The sequence below is a fragment of the Petromyzon marinus genome, chromosome 70 (assembly GCF_048934315.1).
Source record: "Petromyzon marinus isolate PM22_M1 ecotype Great Lakes invasive population chromosome 70, UKy_Petmar_22M1.pri1.0, whole genome shotgun sequence".
NCBI lineage: Eukaryota > Metazoa > Chordata > Hyperoartia > Petromyzontiformes > Petromyzontidae > Petromyzon > Petromyzon marinus.
Genome location: NC_133736.1, coordinates 2849721 through 2873986, shown reverse-complemented (window position 1 = coordinate 2873986; position 24266 = coordinate 2849721). Strand labels below are relative to the sequence as shown.

At 50.2% G+C, this 24266-nt stretch overlaps 1 protein-coding gene across 2 annotated transcripts in view; it reads left to right on the top strand.

Annotated features, from left to right (window-relative positions):
* LOC116957173 (alpha-2-macroglobulin-like) overlaps nucleotides 1-24266 on the top strand; it is a 103840-nt gene that overhangs the window by 65494 nt on the left and 14080 nt on the right. For both annotated transcript variants that reach the window (XM_076055184.1, XM_076055183.1), the window contains exons 26-31: nucleotides 611-770; nucleotides 6651-6719; nucleotides 7742-7904; nucleotides 10966-11213; nucleotides 12468-12725; nucleotides 14439-14563. In XM_076055184.1, coding sequence (XP_075911299.1) covers nucleotides 611-770; nucleotides 6651-6719; nucleotides 7742-7904; nucleotides 10966-11213; nucleotides 12468-12725; nucleotides 14439-14563 — 1023 coding nt within the window. The remainder of the gene's footprint in view (nucleotides 1-610; nucleotides 771-6650; nucleotides 6720-7741; nucleotides 7905-10965; nucleotides 11214-12467; nucleotides 12726-14438; nucleotides 14564-24266) is intronic.

Sequence of the window (24266 nt, the reverse complement as noted above, 5' to 3'; positions counted from 1 at the left end):
TTCTACTCACCCCTAATGTTGTTATTCTACTCACCCCTAGTGTTGTTATTCTACTCACCCCTAGTGTTGTTATTCTACTCACCCCTAGTGTTGTTATTCTACTCACCCCTAGTGTCATTATTCTACTCACCCCTAGTGTTGTTATTCTACTCACCCCTAGTGTTGTTATTCTACTCACCCCTAGTGTTGTTATTCTACTCACCCCTAGTGTTGTTATTCTACTCACCCCTAGTGTTGTTATTCTACTCACCCCTAGTGTGGTTATTCTACTCACCCCTAGTGTTGTTATTCTACTCACCCCTAGTGTTGTTATTCTACTCACCCCTAGTGTTGTTATTCTACTCACCCCTAGTGTTGTTATTCTACTCACCCCTAGTGTTGTTATTCTACTCACCCCTAGTGTTGTTATTCTACTCACCCCTAGTGTTGTTATTCTACTCACCCCTAGTGTTGTTATTCTACTCACCCCTAGTGTTGTTATTCTACTCACCCCTAGTGTTGTTATTCTACTCACCCCTAGTGTTGTTATTCTACTCACCCCTAGTGTTGTTATTCTACTCACCCCTAGAGTCGTTATTCTGCTCACGCCCTTCGCCATTTGTGCCCCCAGGCTCACGGCGTTTGTGCTCAAGTCCTTCGTGAGAGCCTCCAAGCACATCGCCGTCTCTGAGGACCACATCACCGGGCCGTTCTCCTGGCTCAGAGAGCACCAGAACGCCTCCACCGGCTGCTTCATCAGCGTCGGACGGCTCTTCAACAACGCCATGAAGGTGCCGCTTTTGACACCAGAGTCGGAATGCTCGTTCCCACTGGAGCTGTGGAGCATGTCCAGGTTCCCGGGGGCCACGGGGTCAGAACGTCACAACGACGAGCACAATACACAAACTTTAGAACTAGTACAAATTATTTGGGTCATTTGGGTAAAGTCACGTCGATAGGTTAAAATTAATTAAAAAAAATAACATAAACAAAAGCAACGACGTTTCGATCACGATACAAGCGATTGTCATCAGGAGGTTAAAGGAGGGGGAAAGCTGCTGAGGCAGACTGTTTAAAATGTTTAAAATGGGCGCAGCTCAAGGGTCATAAACGAAGTGGGCGGGGCTAGTGGTGTTAATTTGAGAAATTTGCATGTTAATGTAAGATCGGAGAGTGGCCTGCATTATGAGGGCACGGAGGTGGCTGTGTTAATGTCAAAGATTAGCATTTTAACGTGAGATGGGAGAGATTAGCATGAGAAACTTCACGGTGACCATCTTGCATGAGTGACTTTACGGTGGCCATCTTGCCTGAGTGACTTCAAGGTTGCCATCTACAATAGGTGACTTCACAGTGGCCATCTTGAATGGGTTACTTCACGGCGGCAATGTTGCACGGTTGATTATGCGGCAGCAATCTTGCATGGGTGACTTTGCGGCGGCCATGTTGCATGGGTGACTTCACTGTGACCATCTTGCATGAGTGACATCACGGTGGCCATCTTGCATGAGTGACGTCACGGTGACCATCTTGCATGAGTGACGTCACGGTGGCCATCTTGCATGAGTGACATCACGGTGGCCATTTTGCATCAGTGATGTCACGGTGGCCATTTTGCATGAGTGATGTAACGGTGGCCATCTTGCATGAGTGACGTAACGGTGGCCATCTTGCATGAGTGACGTCACGGTGGCCATCTTGCATGAGTGACTTCACGGTGGCCATTTTGCATGAGTGACTTCAAGGTTTCCATCTACAATAGGTGACTTCACAGTGGCCATCTTGAATGGGTTACTTCATGGCGGTCATATTGCACGGGTGATTATGCGGCAGCAATCTTGCATGGGTGACTTTGCGGCGGCCATGTTGCATGGGTGACTTCACTGTGACCATCTTGCATGAGTGACTTGACGGCGGCCACCTTCCATGAGTGACTTCACGGTGGCCATCTTGCATGAGTGACATCACGGCGGCCATGTTGCATGGGTGACGTCGCGGCGGCCATGTTGCATGGGTGACTTCGCGGCGGCCATGTTGCGTTGGCCATGTTGCAGGTGGATTGTCTTCCTTGCAGCTGATTGTTTCCTGCACACTTTTTGAAGTTGTGTGGCCTGGGTGGGGGGGGGGAATGTTCCTATTTGTAGTCCCAATTGAGTAATGTTGCAGGTGTTTTTATCTTCAGCATTGGAGTGTCTTTGGCCAATACCAGTTACATTCTATGCACGGGGGTTTTGTTGTTGTTATCTATGGGAATAAACTGGAGAACGTGGAGGAATCTCGTGTTGAACAGGGGTAGGAGGGAAGACTTTGAGACTCCTGAGTTGTTATTCAAACCCAGGCACTTTTCACTGTGAAGCAGAAACTCTACGACTGCATCACCCCTACCGAGCCAACACTCGACCACTACCACTCTACCCCTGACACTAACACTCTACCACTACCACTTTACCCCAACCCTAACACTACCCCAACCACTAACACTCTACCCCTAACACTCTACCCCGAACACTTTACCCCGAACACTCTACCCCGAACAATCTACCCCTACCACTCTACCCCTACCACTAACACTCTACACGTACCACGACCACTCTACCCGTACCACGACCACTCTACCCGTACCACTAACACGCTACCCGTACCACGGCCAGTCTACCCGTACCACTAACACTCTACCCGTACCACTAACACTCTACCCGTACCACTAACACTCTACCTGTACCACGAACACTCTACCCGTACCACGAACACTCTACCCGTACCACGACCACTCTACCCATACCACGACCACTCTACCCGTACCACTAACACTCTACCCATACCACGACCACTCTACCCATACCACGAACACTCTACCCGTACCACGAACACTCTACCCGTACCACTAACACTCTACCCATACCACGACCACTCTACCCGTACCGCTAACACTCTACCCGTACCACGACCACTCTACCCATACCACGACCACTCTACCCGTACCACTAACACTCTACCCATACCACGACCACTCTACCCATACCACGAACACTCTACCCATACCACGAACACTCTACCCGTACCACGAACACTCTACCCATACCACGAACACTCTACCCATACCACGAACACTCTACCCGTACCACGACCACTCTACCCGTACCACGAACACTCTACCCATATCACGAACACTCTACCCGTACCACGACCACTCTACCCATACCACTAACACTCTACCCGTACCACTAACACTCTACCCATACCACGACCACTCTACCCATACCACGAACACTCTACCCGTACCACGAACACTCTACCCGTACCACTAACACTCTACCCATACCACGACCACTCTACCCGTACCGCTAACACTCTACCCGTACCACGACCACTCTACCCATACCACGACCACTCTACCCGTACCACTAACACTCTACCCATACCACGACCACTCTACCCATACCACGAACACTCTACCCATACCACGAACACTCTACCCGTACCACGAACACTCTACCCATACCACGAACACTCTACCCATACCACGAACACTCTACCCGTACCACGACCACTCTACCCGTACCACGAACACTCTACCCATATCACGAACACTCTACCCGTACCACGACCACTCTACCCATACCACTAACACTCTACCCGTACCACGAACACTCTACCCGTACCACGACCACTCTACCCATACCACGACCACTCTACCCATACCACTAACACTCTACCCGTACCACGGCCACTCTACCCATACCACGAACACTCTACCCATACCACGAACACTCTACCCATACCACGAACACTCTACCCGTACCACGACCACTCTACCCGTACCACGGCAACTCTACTCATACCACGAACACTCTACCCGTACCACTAACACTCTACCCATACCACGACCACTCTACCCATACCACGAACACTCTACCCATACCACTAACACTCTACCCATACCACGACCACTCTACCCATACCACGAACACTCTACCCGTACCACGAACACTCTACCCGTACCACTAACACTCTACCCATACCACGACCACTCTACCCGTACCGCTAACACTCTACCCGTACCACGACCACTCTACCCATACCACGACCACTCTACCCGTACCACTAACACTCTACCCATACCACGACCACTCTACCCATACCACGAACACTCTACCCATACCACGAACACTCTACCCGTACCACGAACACTCTACCCATACCACGAACACTCTACCCATACCACGAACACTCTACCCGTACCACGACCACTCTACCCGTACCACGAACACTCTACCCATATCACGAACACTCTACCCGTACCACGACCACTCTACCCATACCACGACCACTCTACCCGTACCACTAACACTCTACCCATACCACGACCACTCTACCCATACCACGAACACTCTACCCGTACCACGAACACTCTACCCGTACCACTAACACTCTACCCATACCACGACCACTCTACCCGTACCGCTAACACTCTACCCGTACCACGACCACTCTACCCATACCACGACCACTCTACCCGTACCACTAACACTCTACCCATACCACGACCACTCTACCCATACCACGAACACTCTACCCATACCACGAACACTCTACCCGTACCACGAACACTCTACCCATACCACGAACACTCTACCCATACCACGAACACTCTACCCGTACCACGACCACTCTACCCGTACCACGAACACTCTACCCATATCACGAACACTCTACCCGTACCACGACCACTCTACCCATACCACTAACACTCTACCCGTACCACGAACACTCTACCCGTACCACGACCACTCTACCCATACCACGACCACTCTACCCATACCACTAACACTCTACCCGTACCACGGCCACTCTACCCATACCACGAACACTCTACCCATACCACGAACACTCTACCCATACCACGAACACTCTACCCGTACCACGACCACTCTACCCGTACCACGGCAACTCTACTCATACCACGAACACTCTACCCGTACCACTAACACTCTACCCATACCACGACCACTCTACCCATACCACGAACACTCTACCCATACCACTAACACTCTACCCATACCACGACCACTCTACCCATACCACGAACACTCTACCCGTACCACGAACACTCTACCCGTACCACTAACACTCTACCCATACCACGACCACTCTACCCGTACCGCTAACACTCTACCCGTACCACGACCACTCTACCCATACCACGACCACTCTACCCGTACCACTAACACTCTACCCATACCACGACCACTCTACCCATACCACGAACACTCTACCCATACCACGAACACTCTACCCGTACCACGAACACTCTACCCATACCACGAACACTCTACCCATACCACGAACACTCTACCCGTACCACGACCACTCTACCCGTACCACGAACACTCTACCCATATCACGAACACTCTACCCGTACCACGACCACTCTACCCATACCACGACCACTCTACCCGTACCACTAACACTCTACCCATACCACGACCACTCTACCCATACCACGAACACTCTACCCGTACCACGAACACTCTACCCGTACCACTAACACTCTACCCATACCACGACCACTCTACCCGTACCGCTAACACTCTACCCGTACCACGACCACTCTACCCATACCACGACCACTCTACCCGTACCACTAACACTCTACCCATACCACGACCACTCTACCCATACCACGAACACTCTACCCATACCACGAACACTCTACCCGTACCACGAACACTCTACCCATACCACGAACACTCTACCCATACCACGAACACTCTACCCGTACCACGACCACTCTACCCGTACCACGAACACTCTACCCATATCACGAACACTCTACCCGTACCACGACCACTCTACCCATACCACTAACACTCTACCCGTACCACGAACACTCTACCCGTACCACGACCACTCTACCCATACCACGACCACTCTACCCATACCACTAACACTCTACCCGTACCACGGCCACTCTACCCATACCACGAACACTCTACCCATACCACGAACACTCTACCCATACCACGAACACTCTACCCGTACCACGACCACTCTACCCGTACCACGGCAACTCTACTCATACCACGAACACTCTACCCGTACCACGAACACTCTACCCGTACCACGAACACTCTACCCATACCACGAACACTCTACCCGTACCACGACCACTCTACCCGTACCACGGCCACTCTACCCGTACCACGACCACTCTACCCGTACCACGGCCACTCTACCCGTACCACGGCCACTCTACCCATACCACGACCACTCTACCCCTGACACTCTACCCCTGACACTCTACCCCTGACATTCTACCCCTGACACTCTACCCTTAACACTCTACCCCTACTGCTAACACTCTACTCGTACCACGACCACTCTACCCGTACCACTAACATTCTACCCCTAAGACTCTACCCTGAACACTCTACCCTTAACACTAACTCTCTACCCCTAACACTAACTCTCTACCCCTAACACTCGACCCCTAACACTTTACCCCTAACACTTTACCCCCAATACTTTACCCCAAACACTTTACCCCTAACACTCTACCATTTCCGCTCTACCCCTTCCCCGACCCCTCCGTCCATACCCCTAACACACTACACATAGCACTCTGCCAAAAAAGTCTGTTAAGTTAACACGGGGTGTCGTTGTCTTGGCAGGGAGGAGTGGCGGACGATGTCTCGCTCACGGCCTACGTCACCGCCGCTCTCCTCGAGTCCAACATCTCCGTGAGTTCCTCGATTGAGGAGAAAACCACGTGCACGCCTCGAGCGTCATCGCTCTCTCTACACGAAGGGGTCTCAGTGGTAGCTCTGTGATATCCGCTTCTGCGGGTTCCGTTCTGCGTGGAACAGAGACGTCACTTGAATGAGAGGAAGACAACTCGGAGCTAGCTCTGTGATATCCGCTTCTGCAAGGTTGTGTTCTGCGTGGAGCAGAGCCATCACTTGGATGAGAGAAAGGGAACTCAGAGCCAGCTCTGTGATATCCGCTTCTGCGGGTTCCATTATGGGAAATATTTTTTTTCTTGGATGGACTCTTCTCTGGAACTGGAGGCCACCGAAATCATGCGAGGGAATTAAAACCACTTTTTTTCAACAGGTAAGGGGCCCCAACTGACCTCGTTCTCAGAAACGACCTGGCCATCACAAATGATAGATCAACGAAGTGGCTTATCACGTGGACATTTATGAGCAACCAAGTACTCTGAACGTGTCATGTCGATTCTAAATGTGGATGGAAACACCGGGGGACCCAGATAAAATTTCACGCAACCACGGAGAGAGAGAGACACGCAAACTCCAAATATAACGCAGGAATCAAGTTTCAGGGATCGAACCCACGAACTCCTGCATACCAGGCGAGGTAGTTAACATCTCCTAGCCACCGTGATGGTGATGAGAGAGAGACGCAAACTCCAAATATACAGCAGCAGGCATCAGGATCGGGGATCGAACCCACGAACTCCTGTAGACCAGGCGAGGTAGTCAACACCTCCCAGGCACTGTGAGAGGCTTCACGGTGGTGGTGGTGGTGGTGGGGCCGCTGGGGCAGCTGGGGCCACCCACCACCCTTTACCCCCCCACCCCCCCTTTACCCCCCACCACCCCCCCATTTATCCCCCCCACGACCCCCCTACCTCCCCCACCCTTTACCCCTTTATCTCCCCCTACCCCCCTTTAACCCCGTACCACCCTCCAACTCCTTCATCCCCACCCCCCCCTCCCCCCCTCCCCCTTCGCCTTGGCAGGGCCCCGTCGTGGAGCGGGCTCTGGGCTGTCTCCGTCCCTACGTGCTCGAGTCCAGCAATCCGTACCTGCTGGCGCTCGCCTCCTACACCTTCAGCCTCTCCGCAGACGGCGCCACGGCACAGGCACTGCGAGACTCCCTGCTGTCGCGTGCCGTCACCAAAGGCAAGTTGGGGTGGGGCTGGGGGGAAGAGATACAGGGGCAGTGATGGTAGTGGTAGGGGTAGTGATAGGGGTAGTGATAGGGGTAGTGATAGGGGTAGTGATACAGGGGCAGTGATACAGGGGCAGTGATGGTAGGGGTTGGGGTAGTGATAGGGGTAGTGATAGGGGGAGAGATACAGGGGCAGTGATGGTAGTGCTTGGGGTAGTGATAGGGGTAGTGATAGGGGTAGAGATACAGGGGCAGTGATGGTAGGGGTTGGGGTAGTGATGGTAGGGGTAGTGATAGGGGCAGAGATACAGGGGCAGTGATGGTAGGGGTAGGGGTAGTGATGGCAGGGGTAGTGATATGGGTAGTGATAGGGGTAGAGATACAGGGGCAGTGATGGTAGTGATAGGGGTTGTGATAGGGGTAGAGATACAGGGGCAGTGATGGTAGTGGTAGGGGTAGTGATAGGGGTAGTGATACAGGGGCAGTGATGGTATGGGTAGAGATAGGGATAGTGATAGGGGTAGAGATACATGGGCAGTGATTGTAGGGGTAGTGATTGGGGTAGAGGTACAGGGGCAGTGATGGTAGAGGTTGGGGTAGTGATAGGGGTAGAGATACAGGGGCAGTAATGGTAGAGGTTGGGGTAGTGATAGGGGTAGAGATACAAGGGCAGTGATGGTAGGGGTAGGGGTAGTGATAGGGATAGTGATAAGGGTAGAGATATGGGTTGGTGTAACGATAGGGGTAAGGGGAGTGATAGAGGCAGTGATAGGGTTAAAGAAATCTCGGTCATTTCAAAACCTGGTTAGTAAAGAAATCTCTCTCATTTCACAAACTGGTTAGTAAATACATCTCTCTCATTTCAAAATCTGGTTAGTAAAGAAAGTTTAAAAAGCGGCCGTGGTTTACTGCCAAGAAAGGTCCCATTCTGTAAATGCTCACCCCGAGCTAGAAATGCCCTGACAGGTGGCATTGTCTTTGTGCTGTTCACCTTTTGGCTTCCTCTGGGGTAACACTTTGAGACTAGGCTGTAAAGAAAGCTGTCTCTGGTGCGGACCAATCAGCTTCAAAGACAATGCATCATATACTACCAGAGTGACTTTCGAGAAGTGGCTCGCCATTTTGCTGCTGCAGCGAAAGGATTTGGGCCAAAACTGAACGCGTGTAAGACCGAGACGTCGTCAATGCAACCAGCAAACAGACGAAACGTAATTGACGATCACCCCGAAATCCTCGTCAATTGGCGGCGCTCTCCGATGTTGTGAACTCCGTTCACAACATCGACGAAACGTCGTACTGCTCAAATTTACTCTCCAACACGCCGGTGGGCTGAAGTAGTAAACTACACTATAAACTATACTATAAATTACACTATACACTACACTATACACTACTACACCCTTTTCATTACACTATACACTACTATACACTACACTATACATGACTATGCACTACACTATACACTACTACATGCTACACTATACACTACTATACACTTTCCATTACACTATACACTACTATGCACTACACTATAAACCAATATACACTGCACTATACACCACTACACACTACACTATACACTACTATACACTTTTCATTACACTATACACTACTATACACTACACTATAAACCAATATACACTGCACTATACACCACTATACACTACACTGTACACTACTACACACTACACTATACACTACTACACACTACACTATACACCACTATACACTACACTATACACTACTACACTATACTAGTAACTAATTGGCGCATTGTTTGCGTGACAAACCTTACTGGCTGTGTCGGGTGGTGGAGGGTAATGACACAACATTTATACTTCTAAACCAAAAACCTTTATTATGAAGAGGTCCATATTCTTGGTTCTTTCGGTAAAGTCACCACTTAGAAGGGAAACAATAAAATAATAAAAATATAAAACAATAAAATTCTCACGACGTTTCGACTGCAACACACAAGCAATCATCATCAGGTGTGAAAACCACAGCGAGAAAATTTTCTGATGTTTGCTTGTGTTGCAGTCGAAACGTCGTGAGAATTTCATTGTTTTATATTTTTATTATTTTATTGTTTCCCTTCTACGTGGTGACTTTACCGAAAGAACCAAGAATATGAATCCCTGCGGTCACGAAAGCTTTAAATAAAAAAAAAATTCATGAATAGGTCGCGAAAGCCTTCTTCATGCTAAACCGATCTTAGCACCTCCTGTTTCGTGACGATTGTAAAGCGCTGCCTTGGACGGAGGCGCTGCCGAGTCAATGGAGAGAGGAATGAGACGTGGCCGCCACAGGCGTCGGGATGTCAAGTCGGGTGTTGATGTGTGTACGCTGAACTTCTTTTGCACCGTACTTAGCCAACCGTGCAATGTGTGTGTGGGTGTTGAACTTCTATTGCACCGTACGTACCCAACCGTGCTATGTGTGTGTTGAACTTCATTTGCACCGTACGTAGCCAACCGTGCTGTGTGTGTGGTTGAATTTCTTTCGCACCGTACGTAGCCAACCGTGCTATGTGTATGTGTACGCTGAACTTCTTTTGCACCGTACGTAGCCAACCGTGCTATGTGTGTGGTTGAATTTCTTTCGCACCGTACACAGCCAACCGTGCTGTGTGTGTGTATGTTGAACTTAATTTGAACCGTATGAGGCCAATCGTACTATGCTAAACTAGTTTTATATATTTTTTTTACCAGGTAAGGCTCACTGAGCTTTTTAGCTATATAGCTCTTTTTTTCAGAGCTCAACGAAGTGGCTTATCATCATCATGTGGATATTTATAGCAGCAGCCAATACTCTGAGTGTATGTTGATTGTACATGTGGAGGGGAAAACAGGAGGACCTGGAGATGCATCCATCGTCAGGTTCGGGATCGAACCCACGACCTCCTGTATACCCGGCGAGGTAGTCAACATCTCCTAGCCACCTTGATAATGACGAGAGAGAGAGAGACACGCACACTCCACATATACAGCAGTATGCATAAGTCAGGTTCGGGATCGAACCCACGACCTCCCGCGTGACCGACCTGACGATCGTCGCCGCCCCCTGTGCCAGGCGGGCTCACGCACTGGGAAGAGGCCAAGAAGGAGGAGGACGACGAGGACGACGAGGAGGGGGGCTTCAACTTCCGACGGCCCTACGGCGGGGCCACGTCGGCCGCCGTGGAGACGACGGCGTACGCGCTGCTGAGCCGCCTGGCGGCTCCCCGGCGGCTCGACGCCTCGGCGACGAGCTCCAACATCGGCGTCGTGCAGTGGCTGAGCAAGCAGCGGAACGCCTACGGGGGGTTCTCGTCCACGCAGGCGAGGAGGCGGTCGCCACCGCTCGTTGTGGCAGCCCGTCACCGTAGCCCGTCACCGTAGCCCGTCACCGCAGCCAGTCACCGTAGCCCGTCACCGCAGCCAGTCACCGCAGCCAGTCACCGCAGCCCGTCACCGTAGCCAGTCACCGTAGCCAGTCACCGTAGCCAGTCACCGCAGCCAGTCACCGCAGCCCGTCACCGTAGCCCGTCACCGTAGCCCGTCACCGTAGCCCGTCACCGCAGCCCGTCACCGTAGCCAGTCACCATAGCCCGTCACCGTAGCCAGTCACCGTAGCCCGTCACCGCAGCCCGTCACCGTAGCCAGTCACCGTAGCCCGTCACCGTAGCCCGTCACCGCAGCCCGTCACCGTAGCCCGTCACCGCAGCCCGTCACCGCAGCCCGTCACCGTAGCCAGTCACCGCAGCCCGTCACCGTAGCCAGTCACCGCAGCCCGTCACCGTAGCCAGTCACCGCAGCCCGTCACCGTAACCAGTCACCGTAGCCAGTCACCGCAGCCCGTCACCGCAGCCCGTCACCGTAGCCCGTCACCGTAGCCAGTCACCGTAGCCCGTCACCGTAGCCAGTCACCGCGGCCCGTCACCGCGGCCCGTCACCGCAGCCCGTCACCGCGGCCCGTCACCGCGCCCGTCATCATCACGCTCGTTGTGGTGTTCATGGCCACTGTGGTGGTGGTTGATGATGATGATGATGGTGTTTGATGGCGATCATGTTTGATGATGATTGATCTTTATGATTGATGATTGTGGTAATCGATGGTGATGATTGATAATGATGGTGATGATGATGATCACCACGACAGGGTAAGATCTGCTTGCATGCAAGTGTCCTTGCATGTAAGCAGATTTTTCTGACCTCTGACTCCATTGGTCACCTCCTGAATCAGATCCTTCTACTGCTGGTGGGTCTACAGACCTGGAGTTAGATCTTCTTGCTGCTGATGTGTCTACAGATCTTGAGTTAGATCTCCTTGCTGCTGATGTGTCTGCAGATCTTGAGTTAGATCTCGTTGCTGCTGATGTGTCTACAGAACTTGAGTTAGATCTTCTTGCTGCTGATGGGTCTACAGATCTTGAGTTAGATCTTCTTGCTGTTGGTAGGTCTACAGACCTGGAGTTAGATCTTCTAGCTGTTGGTAGGTTTATAGACCTTGAGTTAGATCTTCTTGCCGTCGTGTTGAGCTCTTGTCCCTCCCTCCCTCCCTGCCTCCCTCCCTCTTTGACCAACCCCAAGCAGGACACAGTAGTTGGCCTGCAAGCCCTGTCGGCCTTTGCCGCCCTGATGCACAGTGGTGGAGGCAGTGGCGCTGGTGGTGGTGGTGGCGGTATCAAGGCGGTCGTGCTGGACTCGGCTCGCACTTTGCTCCGGGAGGTCTCCATCGACGCCACCAACGCCCTAATCCTGCACCAGGTGCAGCTGCCTCCTCCTGTTCCTGCTCCCCTGGTGTCCTCCTGCATCGTGGAGGCCACGGGCCAGGGCTGCGTGCTCTTCCAGGTGAGGGCGCGGGTGGGGCCCACACCACAGGGGCGAGGAGATGTTGACTACCTCGCCTGGTCTGCAGGAGGTCGCGGGCTCAATGCCGACCCTGACGATGCCTGTATTTGGCGATGTTCCATACTCGTTGGTTCTATTCGGTAAAGTCATGTAGGTAAAAAAATAAAATACCAAAAATCACGACGTTTCGGCCACAACACACGTGGCCTTCATCAGGTGAAGGGACCGTGCTGTCATGATGATGATGATGATCACCATGACAGGGTAAGATCTAACTCCAGGTCTGTAGACCTACCAACAGGAAGAAGATATAGGCGAGGTGTTAACAAGGCCACTTGTGTTGTGGCCGAAACGTCGTGATTTTTGTTATTTTATTTTTTACCTACGTGACTTTACCGAATAGAACCAAAGAGTATGGATCCCTGCAGTCACGAAAGCTTCAAATCTAGAATTTGGCGAGGTGTTCACTCGGAATCCGATGAGCTATACAGCTGTTTTGTTCACAGATTTCCCAGACAGGGGCACACGGGGGTAAGAACGTTACAACAACAACAACACAGTTACACAAACACGATAGCAGTGCAAAGTACAAGAAAGTTAAACGCATCACTCAATCACACACAAATACAATGCTAAATCATCCCCATCCTACCAGGCAGAGCCCACTGAGGTATTCGCTCGTTGTTCGCAAGCGACCTGGCCACAAATGATATCTCAACAAAAGTGGCTCATCCTTTGGACATTTATAGCAGCAAAATAATAAAAATCCACAAGACCACGGGGAAAGAGAGAGAGAGAGAGACGCAAACTCCAAATATACAGCAGGCGTCAGGGTCGGGATCGAACCTCCGACCTCCTGTATACCAGGCGAGACGCCGGTTCGACCGAGGGGCACAGTTAGTCTGTGTGTAGGCATTGCTACTCGCTACTAACAGCACTTGCCCCATCAGTCTGTTAGAGGCTACACGGGGGATCTTTGTCTGTGTATAGGCATTGCTACTCGCTACTAACAGAACTTGCCCCAACAGTCTGTTAGAGGCTACACGGGGGATCTTTGTCTGTGTATAGGCATTGCTACTTGCTACTAACAGCACTTGCCCCAACAGTCTGTTAGAGGCTACACGGGGGATCTTTGTCTCTGTATAGGCATTGCTACTCGCTACTAACAGCACTTGCCCCAACAGTATGTTTGAGGCTACACGGGGGATCTTTGTCTGTGTATAGGCGCTGCTACTCACTACTACTAACAGCACTTGCCCCAACAGTATGTTAGAGGCTACACGGGGGATTTTTGTCTGTGTATAGGCGCAGCTACTCGTTACGACTAACAGCACTTGCCCCAACAGTCTGTTCGAGGCTACACGAGGGATCTTTGTCTGTGTATAGGCATTGCTACTCGTTACTAACAGCACTTTGCCCCAACAGTCTGTTAGAGGCTACACGGGGGATCTTTGCCTGTGTATAGGTGCTGCTGCTACTCGTTACTAACAGCACTTGCCCCAACAGTCTGTTAGAGGCTACACGGGGGATCTTTGCCTGTGTATAGGTGCTGCTGCTACTCGTTACTAACAGCACTTGCCCCAACAGTCTGTTAGAGGCTACACGGGGGATCTTTGCCTGTGTATAGGTGCTGCTGCTACTCGTTACTAACAGCACTTGCCCCAACAGTCTGTTAGAGGCTACACGGGGGATCTTTGTCTGTTGTCGCTGCAGGTCTCCCTCAAGTACAACGAACCCCCCAAAGCTTCGAAGCCCAAGATCAGCCTCTCCGTGGCGACCTACCCGGCAAATTGCTCCAAGGCAGCACGCAAGGGCTTCCAAATCAACGTGGAAGTCAGGTGGCCATTGCATGGGGTTCACGATGGCCGTGTGAGGGGACACTGCACCCAGCATAGCTTAGAGCCTGGGTTCGAGTCCTGGGTTTGGCTGTCTCTCTCTCAGTAGGTTCACGATGGCCGTGCCAGGGGGACACTGGACCCAGCATAGCTTAGAGCCTGGGATCGGGCAACGCTGAGCCTATGGACAGTGCTGAGTTTATGAGTTTATGGACAGTGTTGAATCTATAGGCAGTGTTGAGTCTATGAGTCTATAGGCAGTGCTGAGTCTATGGACAGTGCTGAGTCTATGCGTATATGGATAGTGCTGAGTCTATGAGTCTATGGACAGTGTTGAATCTATAGGCAGTGCTGAGTCTATGAGTCTATAGGCAGTGCTGAGTCTATGAGTCTATAGGCAGTGCTGAGTCTATAGGCAGTGCTGAGTCTATAGGCAGTGCTGAGTCTATGAGTCTATAGGCAGTGCTGAGTCTATAGGCATTGCTGAATCTCTGAGTCTATAGGCAGTGCTGCGTCTATGAGTCTATAGGCAGTGCTGCGTCTATGAGTCTATAGGCAGTGCTGAGTCTATGAGTCTATGTGCAGTGCTGAGTCTATGAGTCTATGGGCAGTGCTGAGACTATGAGTCTATAGGCAGTGCTGAGTCTATGAGTCTATAGGCAGTGCTGAGTCTATGAGTCTATAGGCAGTGCTGAGTATATGAGTCTATAGGCAGTGCTGAGTCTATGAGTCTATGGGCAGTTCTGAGTCTATGAGTCTATGGGCAGTTCTGAGTCTATGAGTCTATAGGCAGTGCTGAGTCTATGAGTCTATAGGCAGTGCTGAGTCGATGAGTCTATAGGCAGTGCTGAGTCTATAGGCAGTGCTGAGTCTATGAGTAGGCAGTGCTGAGTCTGAGTCTATAGACAGTGCTGAGTCTATGAGTCTATAGGCAGTACTAAGTCTATGGGCAGTGCTGAGTCTATGAGTCTATGGGCAGTGCTGAGTCTCTGAGTCTATAAGCAGTGCTGAGTCTATGAGTCTATGGGCAGTGCTGAGTCTCTGAGTCTATAGGCAGTGCTGAGTCTATAGGCAGTGCTGAGTCTATGAGTCTATAGGCAGTGCTGAGTCTATAGGCATTGCTGAGTCTATGAGTCTATAGGCAGTGATGAGTCTGTAGGCATTGCTGAGTCTATGAGTCTATAGGCAGTGCTGAGTCTATGAGTCTAAAGGCAGTGCTGAGTCTGAGTCTCTGAGTCTATAGGCAGTGCTGAGTCTATAGGCATTGCTGAGTCTATGAGTCGATAGGCAGTGTTGAGTCTATGAGTCTATAGGCAGTGCTGAGTCTATGAGTCTATAGGCAGTGCTGAGTCTATGGGCAGTGCTGAGTCTATAGGCAGTGCTGAGTCTATGAGTCTATAGGCAGTGCTGAGTCTATGGGCAGTGCTGAGTCTATAGGCAGTGCTAAGTCTCTGAGTCTACTGGCAGTGATGAGTCTATGAGTCAATAGGCAGTGCTGAGTCTATGAGTCTATAGGCAGTGCTGAGTCTATGGGCAGTGCTGAGTCTATAGGCAGTGCTGAGTATATGAGTCTATAGGCAGTGCTGAGTCTATAGGCAGTGCTGAGTCTATGAGTATATGGGCAGTGCTGAGTCTATAGGCAGTGCTGAGTCTATGAGTCCATAGGCAGTACTGAGTCTATGAGTCTATAGGCAGTGCTGAGTCTATGAGTCTATAGGCAGTGCTGAGTCTATGAGTCTATAGGCAGTGCTGAGTCTATAGGCAATGCTGAGTCGATGAGTCTATAGGCAGTGCTGAGTCTATAGGCAGTGCTGAGTCTATAGGCAGTGCTGAGTCTATAGGCAGTACTGAGTCTATGAGTCTATTGGCAGTGCTGAGTCTCTGAGTCTATAGGCAGTGCTGAGTTTATAAGTCTATAGGCAGTGCTGAGTCTATAGGCAGTGCTGAGTCTATGAGTCTATGGGCAGTGCTGAGTCTATAGGCAGTGCTGAGTCTATAGGCAGTGCTGAGTCTATGAGTCTATGGGCAGTGCTGAGTCTATAGGCAGTGCTGAATCTATGAGTCTATAGGCAGTGCTGAGTCTATAGGCAGTGCTGAGTCTATGAGTCTATGGGCAGTTCTGAGTCTATGAGTCTATGGGCAGTTCTGAGTCTATGAGTCTATAGGCAGTGCTGAGTCTATGAGTCTATAGGTAGTGCTGAGTCGATGAGTCTATAGGCAGTGCTGTGTCTCTCAGTCTATAGGCAGTGCTGAGTCTATAGGCAGTGCTGAGTCTATGAGTCTATAGGCAGTACTAAGTCTATGGGCAGTGCTGAGTCTATGAGTCTATGGGCAGTGCTGAGTCTCTGAGTCTATAGGCAGTGCTGTGTCTCTCAGTCTATAGGCAGTGCTGAGTCTATAGGCATTGCTGAGTCTATGAGTCTATAGGCAGTGATGAGTCTGTAGCCATTGCTGAGTCTATGAGTCTATAGGCACTGCTGAGTCTATGAGTCTATAGGCAGTGCTGAGTCTATAGGCATTGCTGAGTCTATGAATCTATAGGCAGTGTTGAGTCTATGAGTCTATAGGCAGTGCTGAGTCTATGAGTCTATAGGCAGTGCTGAGTCTATGGGCAGTGCTGAGTCTATAGGCAGTGCTGAGTCTATGAGTCTATAGGCAGTGCTGAGTCTATGAGTCTATAGGCAGTGCTGAGTCTATGGGCAGTGCTGAGTCTATAGGCAGTGCTGAGTCTGAGTCTATAGGCAGTGCTGAGTCTATAGGCAGTGCTGAGTCTATGAGTCTATGGGCAGTGCTGAGTCTATAGGCAGTGCTGAGTCTATGGGCAGTGCTGAGTCTATAGGCAGTGCTGAGTCTATGAGTCCATAGGCAGTACTGAGTCTATGAGTCTATAGGCAGTGCTGAGTCTATGAGTCTATAGGCAGTGCTGAGTCTATGAGTATATAGGCAGTGCTGAGTCTATAGGCAGTGCTGAGTCGATGAGTCTATAGGCAGTGCTGAGTCTATAGGCAGTGCTGAGTCTATAGGCAGTACTGAGTCTATGAGTCTATAGGCAGTGCTGAGTCTATAGGCAGTGCTGAGTCTATAGGCAGTACTGAGTCTATGAGTCTATAGGCAGTGCTGAGTCTATGAGTCTATAGGCAGTGCTGAGTTTATGAGTCTATAGGCAGTGCTGAGTCTATAGGCAGTGCTGAGTCTATGAGTCTATGGGCAGTGCTGAGTCTATAGGCAGTGCTGAGTCTATGAGTCTATAGGCAGTGCTGAGTCTATGAGTCTATGGGTAGTGCTGAGTCTATAGGCAGTGCTGAGTCTATAGGCAGTGCTGAGTCTATAGGCAGTGCTGAGTCTATGAGTCTATAGGCAGTGCTGAGTCTATGAGTCTATAGGCAGTGCTGAGTATATGAGTCTATAGGCAGTGCTGAGTCTATGAGTCTATGGGCAGTTCTGAGTCTATGATTCTATGGGCAGTTCTGAGTCTATGAGTCTATAGGCAGTGCTGAGTCTATGAGTCTATAGGCAGTGCTGAGTCGATGAGTCTATAGGCAGTGCTGAGTCTATAGGCAGTGCTGAGTCTATGAGTAGGCAGTGCTGAGTCTGAGTCTATAGACAGTGCTGAGTCTATGAGTCTATAGGCAGTACTAAGTCTATGGGCAGTGCTGAGTCTATGAGTCTATGGGCAGTGCTGAGTCTCTGAGTCTATAAGCAGTGCTGAGTCTAAGAGTCTATGGGCAGTGCTGAGTCTCTGAGTCTATAGGCAGTGCTGAGTCTATAGGCAGTGCTGAGTCTATGAGTCTATAGGCAGTGCTGAGTCTATAGGCATTGCTGAGTCTATGAGTCTATAGGCAGTGATGAGTCTGTAGGCATTGCTGAGTCTATGAGTCTATAGGCAGTGCTGAGTCTATGAGTCTAAAGGCAGTGCTGAGTCTGAGTCTCTGAGTCTATAGGCAGTGCTGAGTCTATAGGCATTGCTGAGTCTATGAGTCGATAGGCAGTGTTGAGTCTATGAGTCTATAGGCAGTGCTGAGTCTATGAGTCTATAGGCAGTGCTGAGTCTATGGGCAGTGCTGAGTCTATAGGCAGTGCTGAGTCTATGAGTCTATAGGCAGTGCTGAGTCTATGGGCAGTGCTGAGTCTATAGGCAGTGCTAAGTCTCTGAGTCTACTGGCAGTGATGAGTCTATGAGTCAATAGGCAGTGCTGAGTCTATGAGTCTATAGGCAGTGCTGAGTCTATGGGCAGTGCTGAGTCTATAGGCAGTGCTGAGTATATGAGTCTATAGGCAGTGCTGAGTCTATAGGCAGTGCTGAGTCTATGAGTATATGGGCAGTGCTGAGTCTATAGGCAGTGCTGAGTCTATGAGTCCATAGGCAGTACTGAGTCTATGAGTCTATAGGCAGTGCTGAGTCTATGAGTCTATAGGCAGTGCTGAGTCTATGAGTCTATAGGCAGTGCTGAGTCTATAGGCAATGCTGAGTCGATGAGTCTATAGGCAGTGCTGAGTCTATAGGCAGTGCTGAGTCTATAGGGAGTGCTGAGTCTATAGGCAGTACTGAGTCTATGAGTCTATTGGCAGTGCTGAGTCTCTGAGTCTATAGGCAGTGCTGAGTTTATAAGTCTATAGGCAGTGCTGAGTCTATAGGCAGTGCTGAGTCTATGAGTCTATGGGCAGTGCTGAGTCTATAGGCAGTGCTGAGTCTATAGGCAGTGCTGAGTCTATGAGTCTATGGGCAGTGCTGAGTCTATAGGCAGTGCTGAATCTATGAGTCTATAGGCAGTGCTGAGTCTATAGGCAGTGCTGAGTCTATGAGTCTATGGGCAGTTCTGAGTCTATGAGTCTATGGGCAGTTCTGAGTCTATGAGTCTATAGGCAGTGCTGAGTCTATGAGTCTATAGGCAGTGCTGAGTCGATGAGTCTATAGGCAGTGCTGTGTCTCTCAGTCTATAGGCAGTGCTGAGTCTATAGGCAGTGCTGAGTCTATGAGTCTATAGGCAGTACTAAGTCTATGGGCAGTGCTGAGTCTATGAGTCTATGGGCAGTGCTGAGTCTCTGAGTCTATAGGCAGTGCTGTGTCTCTCAGTCTATAGGCAGTGCTGAGTCTATAGGCATTGCTGAGTCTATGAGTCTATAGGCAGTGATGAGTCTGTAGCCATTGCTGAGTCTATGAGTCTATAGGCACTGCTGAGTCTATGAGTCTATAGGCAGTGCTGAGTCTATAGGCATTGCTGAGTCTATGAATCTATAGGCAGTGTTGAGTCTATGAGTCTATAGGCAGTGCTGAGTCTATGAGTCTATAGGCAGTGCTGAGTCTATGGGCAGTGCTGAGTCTATAGGCAGTGCTGAGTCTATGAGTCTATAGGCAGTGCTGAGTCTATGAGTCTATAGGCAGTGCTGAGTCTATGGGCAGTGCTGAGTCTATAGGCAGTGCTGAGTCTGAGTCTATAGGCAGTGCTGAGTCTATAGGCAGTGCTGAGTCTATGAGTCTATGGGCAGTGCTGAGTCTATAGGCAGTGCTGAGTCTATGGGCAGTGCTGAGTCTATAGGCAGTGCTGAGTCTATGAGTCCATAGGCAGTACTGAGTCTATGAGTCTATAGGCAGTGCTGAGTCTATGAGTCTATAGGCAGTGCTGAGTCTATGAGTATATAGGCAGTGCTGAGTCTATAGGCAGTGCTGAGTCGATGAGTCTATAGGCAGTGCTGAGTCTATAGGCAGTGCTGAGTCTATAGGCAGTACTGAGTCTATGAGTCTATAGGCAGTGCTGAGTCTATAGGCAGTGCTGAGTCTATAGGCAGTACTGAGTCTATGAGTCTATAGGCAGTGCTGAGTCTATGAGTCTATAGGCAGTGCTGAGTTTATGAGTCTATAGGCAGTGCTGAGTCTATAGGCAGTGCTGAGTCTATGAGTCTATGGGCAGTGCTGAGTCTATAGGCAGTGCTGAGTCTATGAGTCTATAGGCAGTGCTGAGTCTATGAGTCTATGGGTAGTGCTGAGTCTATAGGCAGTGCTGAGTCTATAGGCAGTGCTGAGTCTATAGGCAGTGCTGAGTCTATGAGTCTATACGCAGTGCTGAGTCTATGAGTCTATAGGCAGTGCTTAGTCTATAGGCAGTGCTGAGTCTATGAGTCCAGAGGCAGTGCTGAGTCTATGAGTCTATAGGCAGTGCTGAGTCTATAGGCAGTACTGAGTCTATGAGTCTATAGGCAGTGCTGAGTCTATAGGCAGTGCTGAGTCTATAGGCAGTGCTGAGTCTATAGGCAGTGCTGAGTCTATGAGTCTATAGGCAGTGCTGAGTCTATAGGCAGTGCTGAGTCTATAGGCAGTGCTGAGTCTATGAGTCTATAGGCAGTGCTGAGTCCATAGGCAGTGCTTAGTCTATGAGTCTATAGGCAGTGCTGAGTCTATGGGCAGTGCTGAGTCTATGAGTCCAGAGGCAGTGCTGAGTCTATGAGTCTATAGGCAGTGCTGAGTCTATGAGTCTATAGGCAGTGCTGAGTCTATGGGCAGTGCTGAGTATATGAGTCCAGAGGCAGTGCTGAGTCTATGAGTCTATAGGCAGTGCTGAGTCTATGAGTCTATAGGCAGTGCTGAGTCTATAGGCAGTGCTGAGTCTATAGGCAGTGCTGAGTCTATGAGTCCAGAGGCAGTGCTGTGTCTATTAGTCTATTGGCAGTGCTGAGTCTATAGGCAGTGCTGAGTCTATGGGCAGTGCTGAGTCTATGAGTCCAGAGGCAGTGCTGAGTCTATGAGTCTATAGGCAGTGCTGAGTTTATGAGTCTATAGGCAGTGCTGAGTCTATAGGCAGTGCTGAGTCTATGAGTCTATGGGCAGTGCTGAGTCTATAGGCAGTGCTGAGTCTATGAGTCTATAGGCAGTGCTGAGTCTATGAGTCTATGGGTAGTGCTGAGTCTATAGGCAGTGCTGAGTCTATAGGCAGTGCTGAGTCTATAGGCAGTGCTGAGTCTATGAGTCTATACGCAGTGCTGAGTCTATGAGTCTATAGGCAGTGCTTAGTCTATAGGCAGTGCTGAGTCTATGAGTCCAGAGGCAGTGCTGAGTCTATGAGTCTATAGGCAGTGCTGAGTCTATAGGCAGTACTGAGTCTATGAGTCTATAGGCAGTGCTGAGTCTATAGGCAGTGCTGAGTCTATAGGCAGTGCTGAGTCTATAGGCAGTGCTGAGTCTATGAGTCTATAGGCAGTGCTGAGTCTATAGGCAGTGCTGAGTCTATAGGCAGTGCTGAGTCTATGAGTCTATAGGCAGTGCTGAGTCCATAGGCAGTGCTTAGTCTATGAGTCTATAGGCAGTGCTGAGTCTATGGGCAGTGCTGAGTCTATGAGTCCAGAGGCAGTGCTGAGTCTATGAGTCTATAGGCAGTGCTGAGTCTATGAGTCTATAGGCAGTGCTGAGTCTATGGGCAGTGCTGAGTATATGAGTCCAGAGGCAGTGCTGAGTCTATGAGTCTATAGGCAGTGCTGAGTCTATGAGTCTATAGGCAGTGCTGAGTCTATAGGCAGTGCTGAGTCTATAGGCAGTGCTGAGTCTATGAGTCCAGAGGCAGTGCTGTGTCTATTAGTCTATAGGCAGTGCTGAGTCTATAGGCAGTGCTGAGTCTATGGGCAGTGCTGAGTCTATGAGTCCAGAGGCAGTGCTGAGTCTATGAGTCTATAGGCAGTGCTGAGTCTATGAGTCTATAGGCAGTGCTGAGTCTATGGGCAGTGCTGAGTCTATGAGTCCAGAGGCAGTGCTGAGTCTATGAGTCTATAGGCAGTGCTGAGTCTATGAGTCTATAGGCAGTACTGAGTCTATGGGCAGTGCTGAGTCTATGAGTCTATAGGCAGTGCTGAGTCTATGAGTCTATAGGCAGTACTGAGTCTATGGGCAGTGCTGAGTCTATGAGTCTATAGGCAGTGCCGAGTCTATGAGTCTATAGGCAGTACTGAGTCTATGAGTCTATAGGCAGTGCTGAGTCTATAGACAGTGCTGAGTCTATGAGTCTATGGGCAGTGCTGAGTCTGAGTCTATAGGCAGTGCTGAGTCTATAGGCAGTGCTGAGTCTATGGGCAGTGCTGAGTCTATGAGTCTATAGGCAGTGCTGAGTCTATCGGCAGTGCTGAGTCTATGAGTCTATAGGCAGTGCTGAGTCTATAGACAGTGCTGAGTCTATAGGTAATGCTGAGTCTGAGTCTATGAGCAGTGCTGAGTCTATGAGTCTATAGGCAGTGCTGAGTCTATAGACAGTGCTGAGTCTATGAGTCTATGGGCAGTGCTGAGTCTATGAGTCTATAGGCAGTGCTGAGTCTATAGACAGTGCTGAGTCTCTTTGTCTATAGGCAGTGCTGAGTCTGAGTCTATGGGCAGTGCTGAGTCTATGAGTCTATGGGCAGTGCTGAGTCTATGAGTCTATGGGCAGTGCTGAGTCTATAGGCAGTGCTGAGTCTATGAGTCTATAGGCAGTACTGAGTCTATGGGCAGTGCTGAGTCTATGAGTCTATAGGCAGTGCCGAGTCTATGAGTCTATAGGCAGTACTGAGTCTATGAGTCTATAGGCAGTGCTGAGTCTATAGACAGTGCTGAGTCTATGAGTCTATGGGCAGTGCTGAGTCTGAGTCTATAGGCAGTGCTGAGTCTATAGGCAGTGCTGAGTCTATGGGCAGTGCTGAGTCTATGAGTCTATAGGCAGTGCTGAGTCTATGGGCAGTGCTGAGTCTATGAGTCTATAGGCAGTGCTGAGTCTATAGACAGTGCTGAGTCTATAGGTAATGCTGAGTCTGAGTCTATGGGCAGTGCTGAGTCTATGAGTCTATAGGCAGTGCTGAGTCTATAGACAGTGCTGAGTCTATGAGTCTATGGGCAGTGCTGAGTCTGAGTCTATAGGCAGTGCTGAGTCTATGGGCAGTGCTGAGTCTATGAGTCTATAGGCAGTGCTGAGTCTATAGACAGTGCTGAGTCTCTTTGTCTATAGGCAGTGCTGAGTCTGAGTCTATGGGCAGTGCTGAGTCTATGAGTCTATGGGCAGTGCTGAGTCTATGAGTCTATGGGCAGTGCTGAGTCTATAGGCAGTGCTGAGTCTGAGTCTATAGGCAGTGCTGAGTCTATAGACAGTGCTGAGTCTGAGTCTATAGACAGTGCTGAGTCTATAGGCAGTGCTGAGTCTGAGTCTATAGGTAGTGCTGAGTCTGAGTCTATGGGCAGTGCTGAGTCTATGAGTCTATAGGCAGTGCTGAGTCTATGGGCAGTGCTGAGTCTATGAGTCTATAGGCAGTGCTGAGTCTGAGTCTATGGGCAGTGCTGAGTCTATAGGCAGTGCTGAGTCTATGGGCAGTGCTGAGTCTATGAGTCTATGGGCAGTGCTGAGTCTGAGTCTATGGGCAGTGCTGAGTCTATGGGCAGTGCTGAGTCAATAGGCAGTGCTGAGTCTGAGTCTATAGACAGTGCTGAGTCTATGAGTCTATAGGCAGTGCTGAGTCTGAGTTTATGGGCAGTGCTGAGTCTATGAGTCTATAGGCAGTGCCGAGTCTATGAGTCTATAGGCAGTACTGAGTCTATGAGTCTATAGGCAGTGCTGAGTCTATAGACAGTGCTGAGTCTATGAGTCTATGGGCAGTGCTGAGTCTGAGTCTATAGGCAGTGCTGAGTCTATAGGCAGTGCTGAGTCTATGGGCAGTGCTGAGTCTATGAGTCTATAGGCAGTGCTGAGTCTATGGGCAGTGC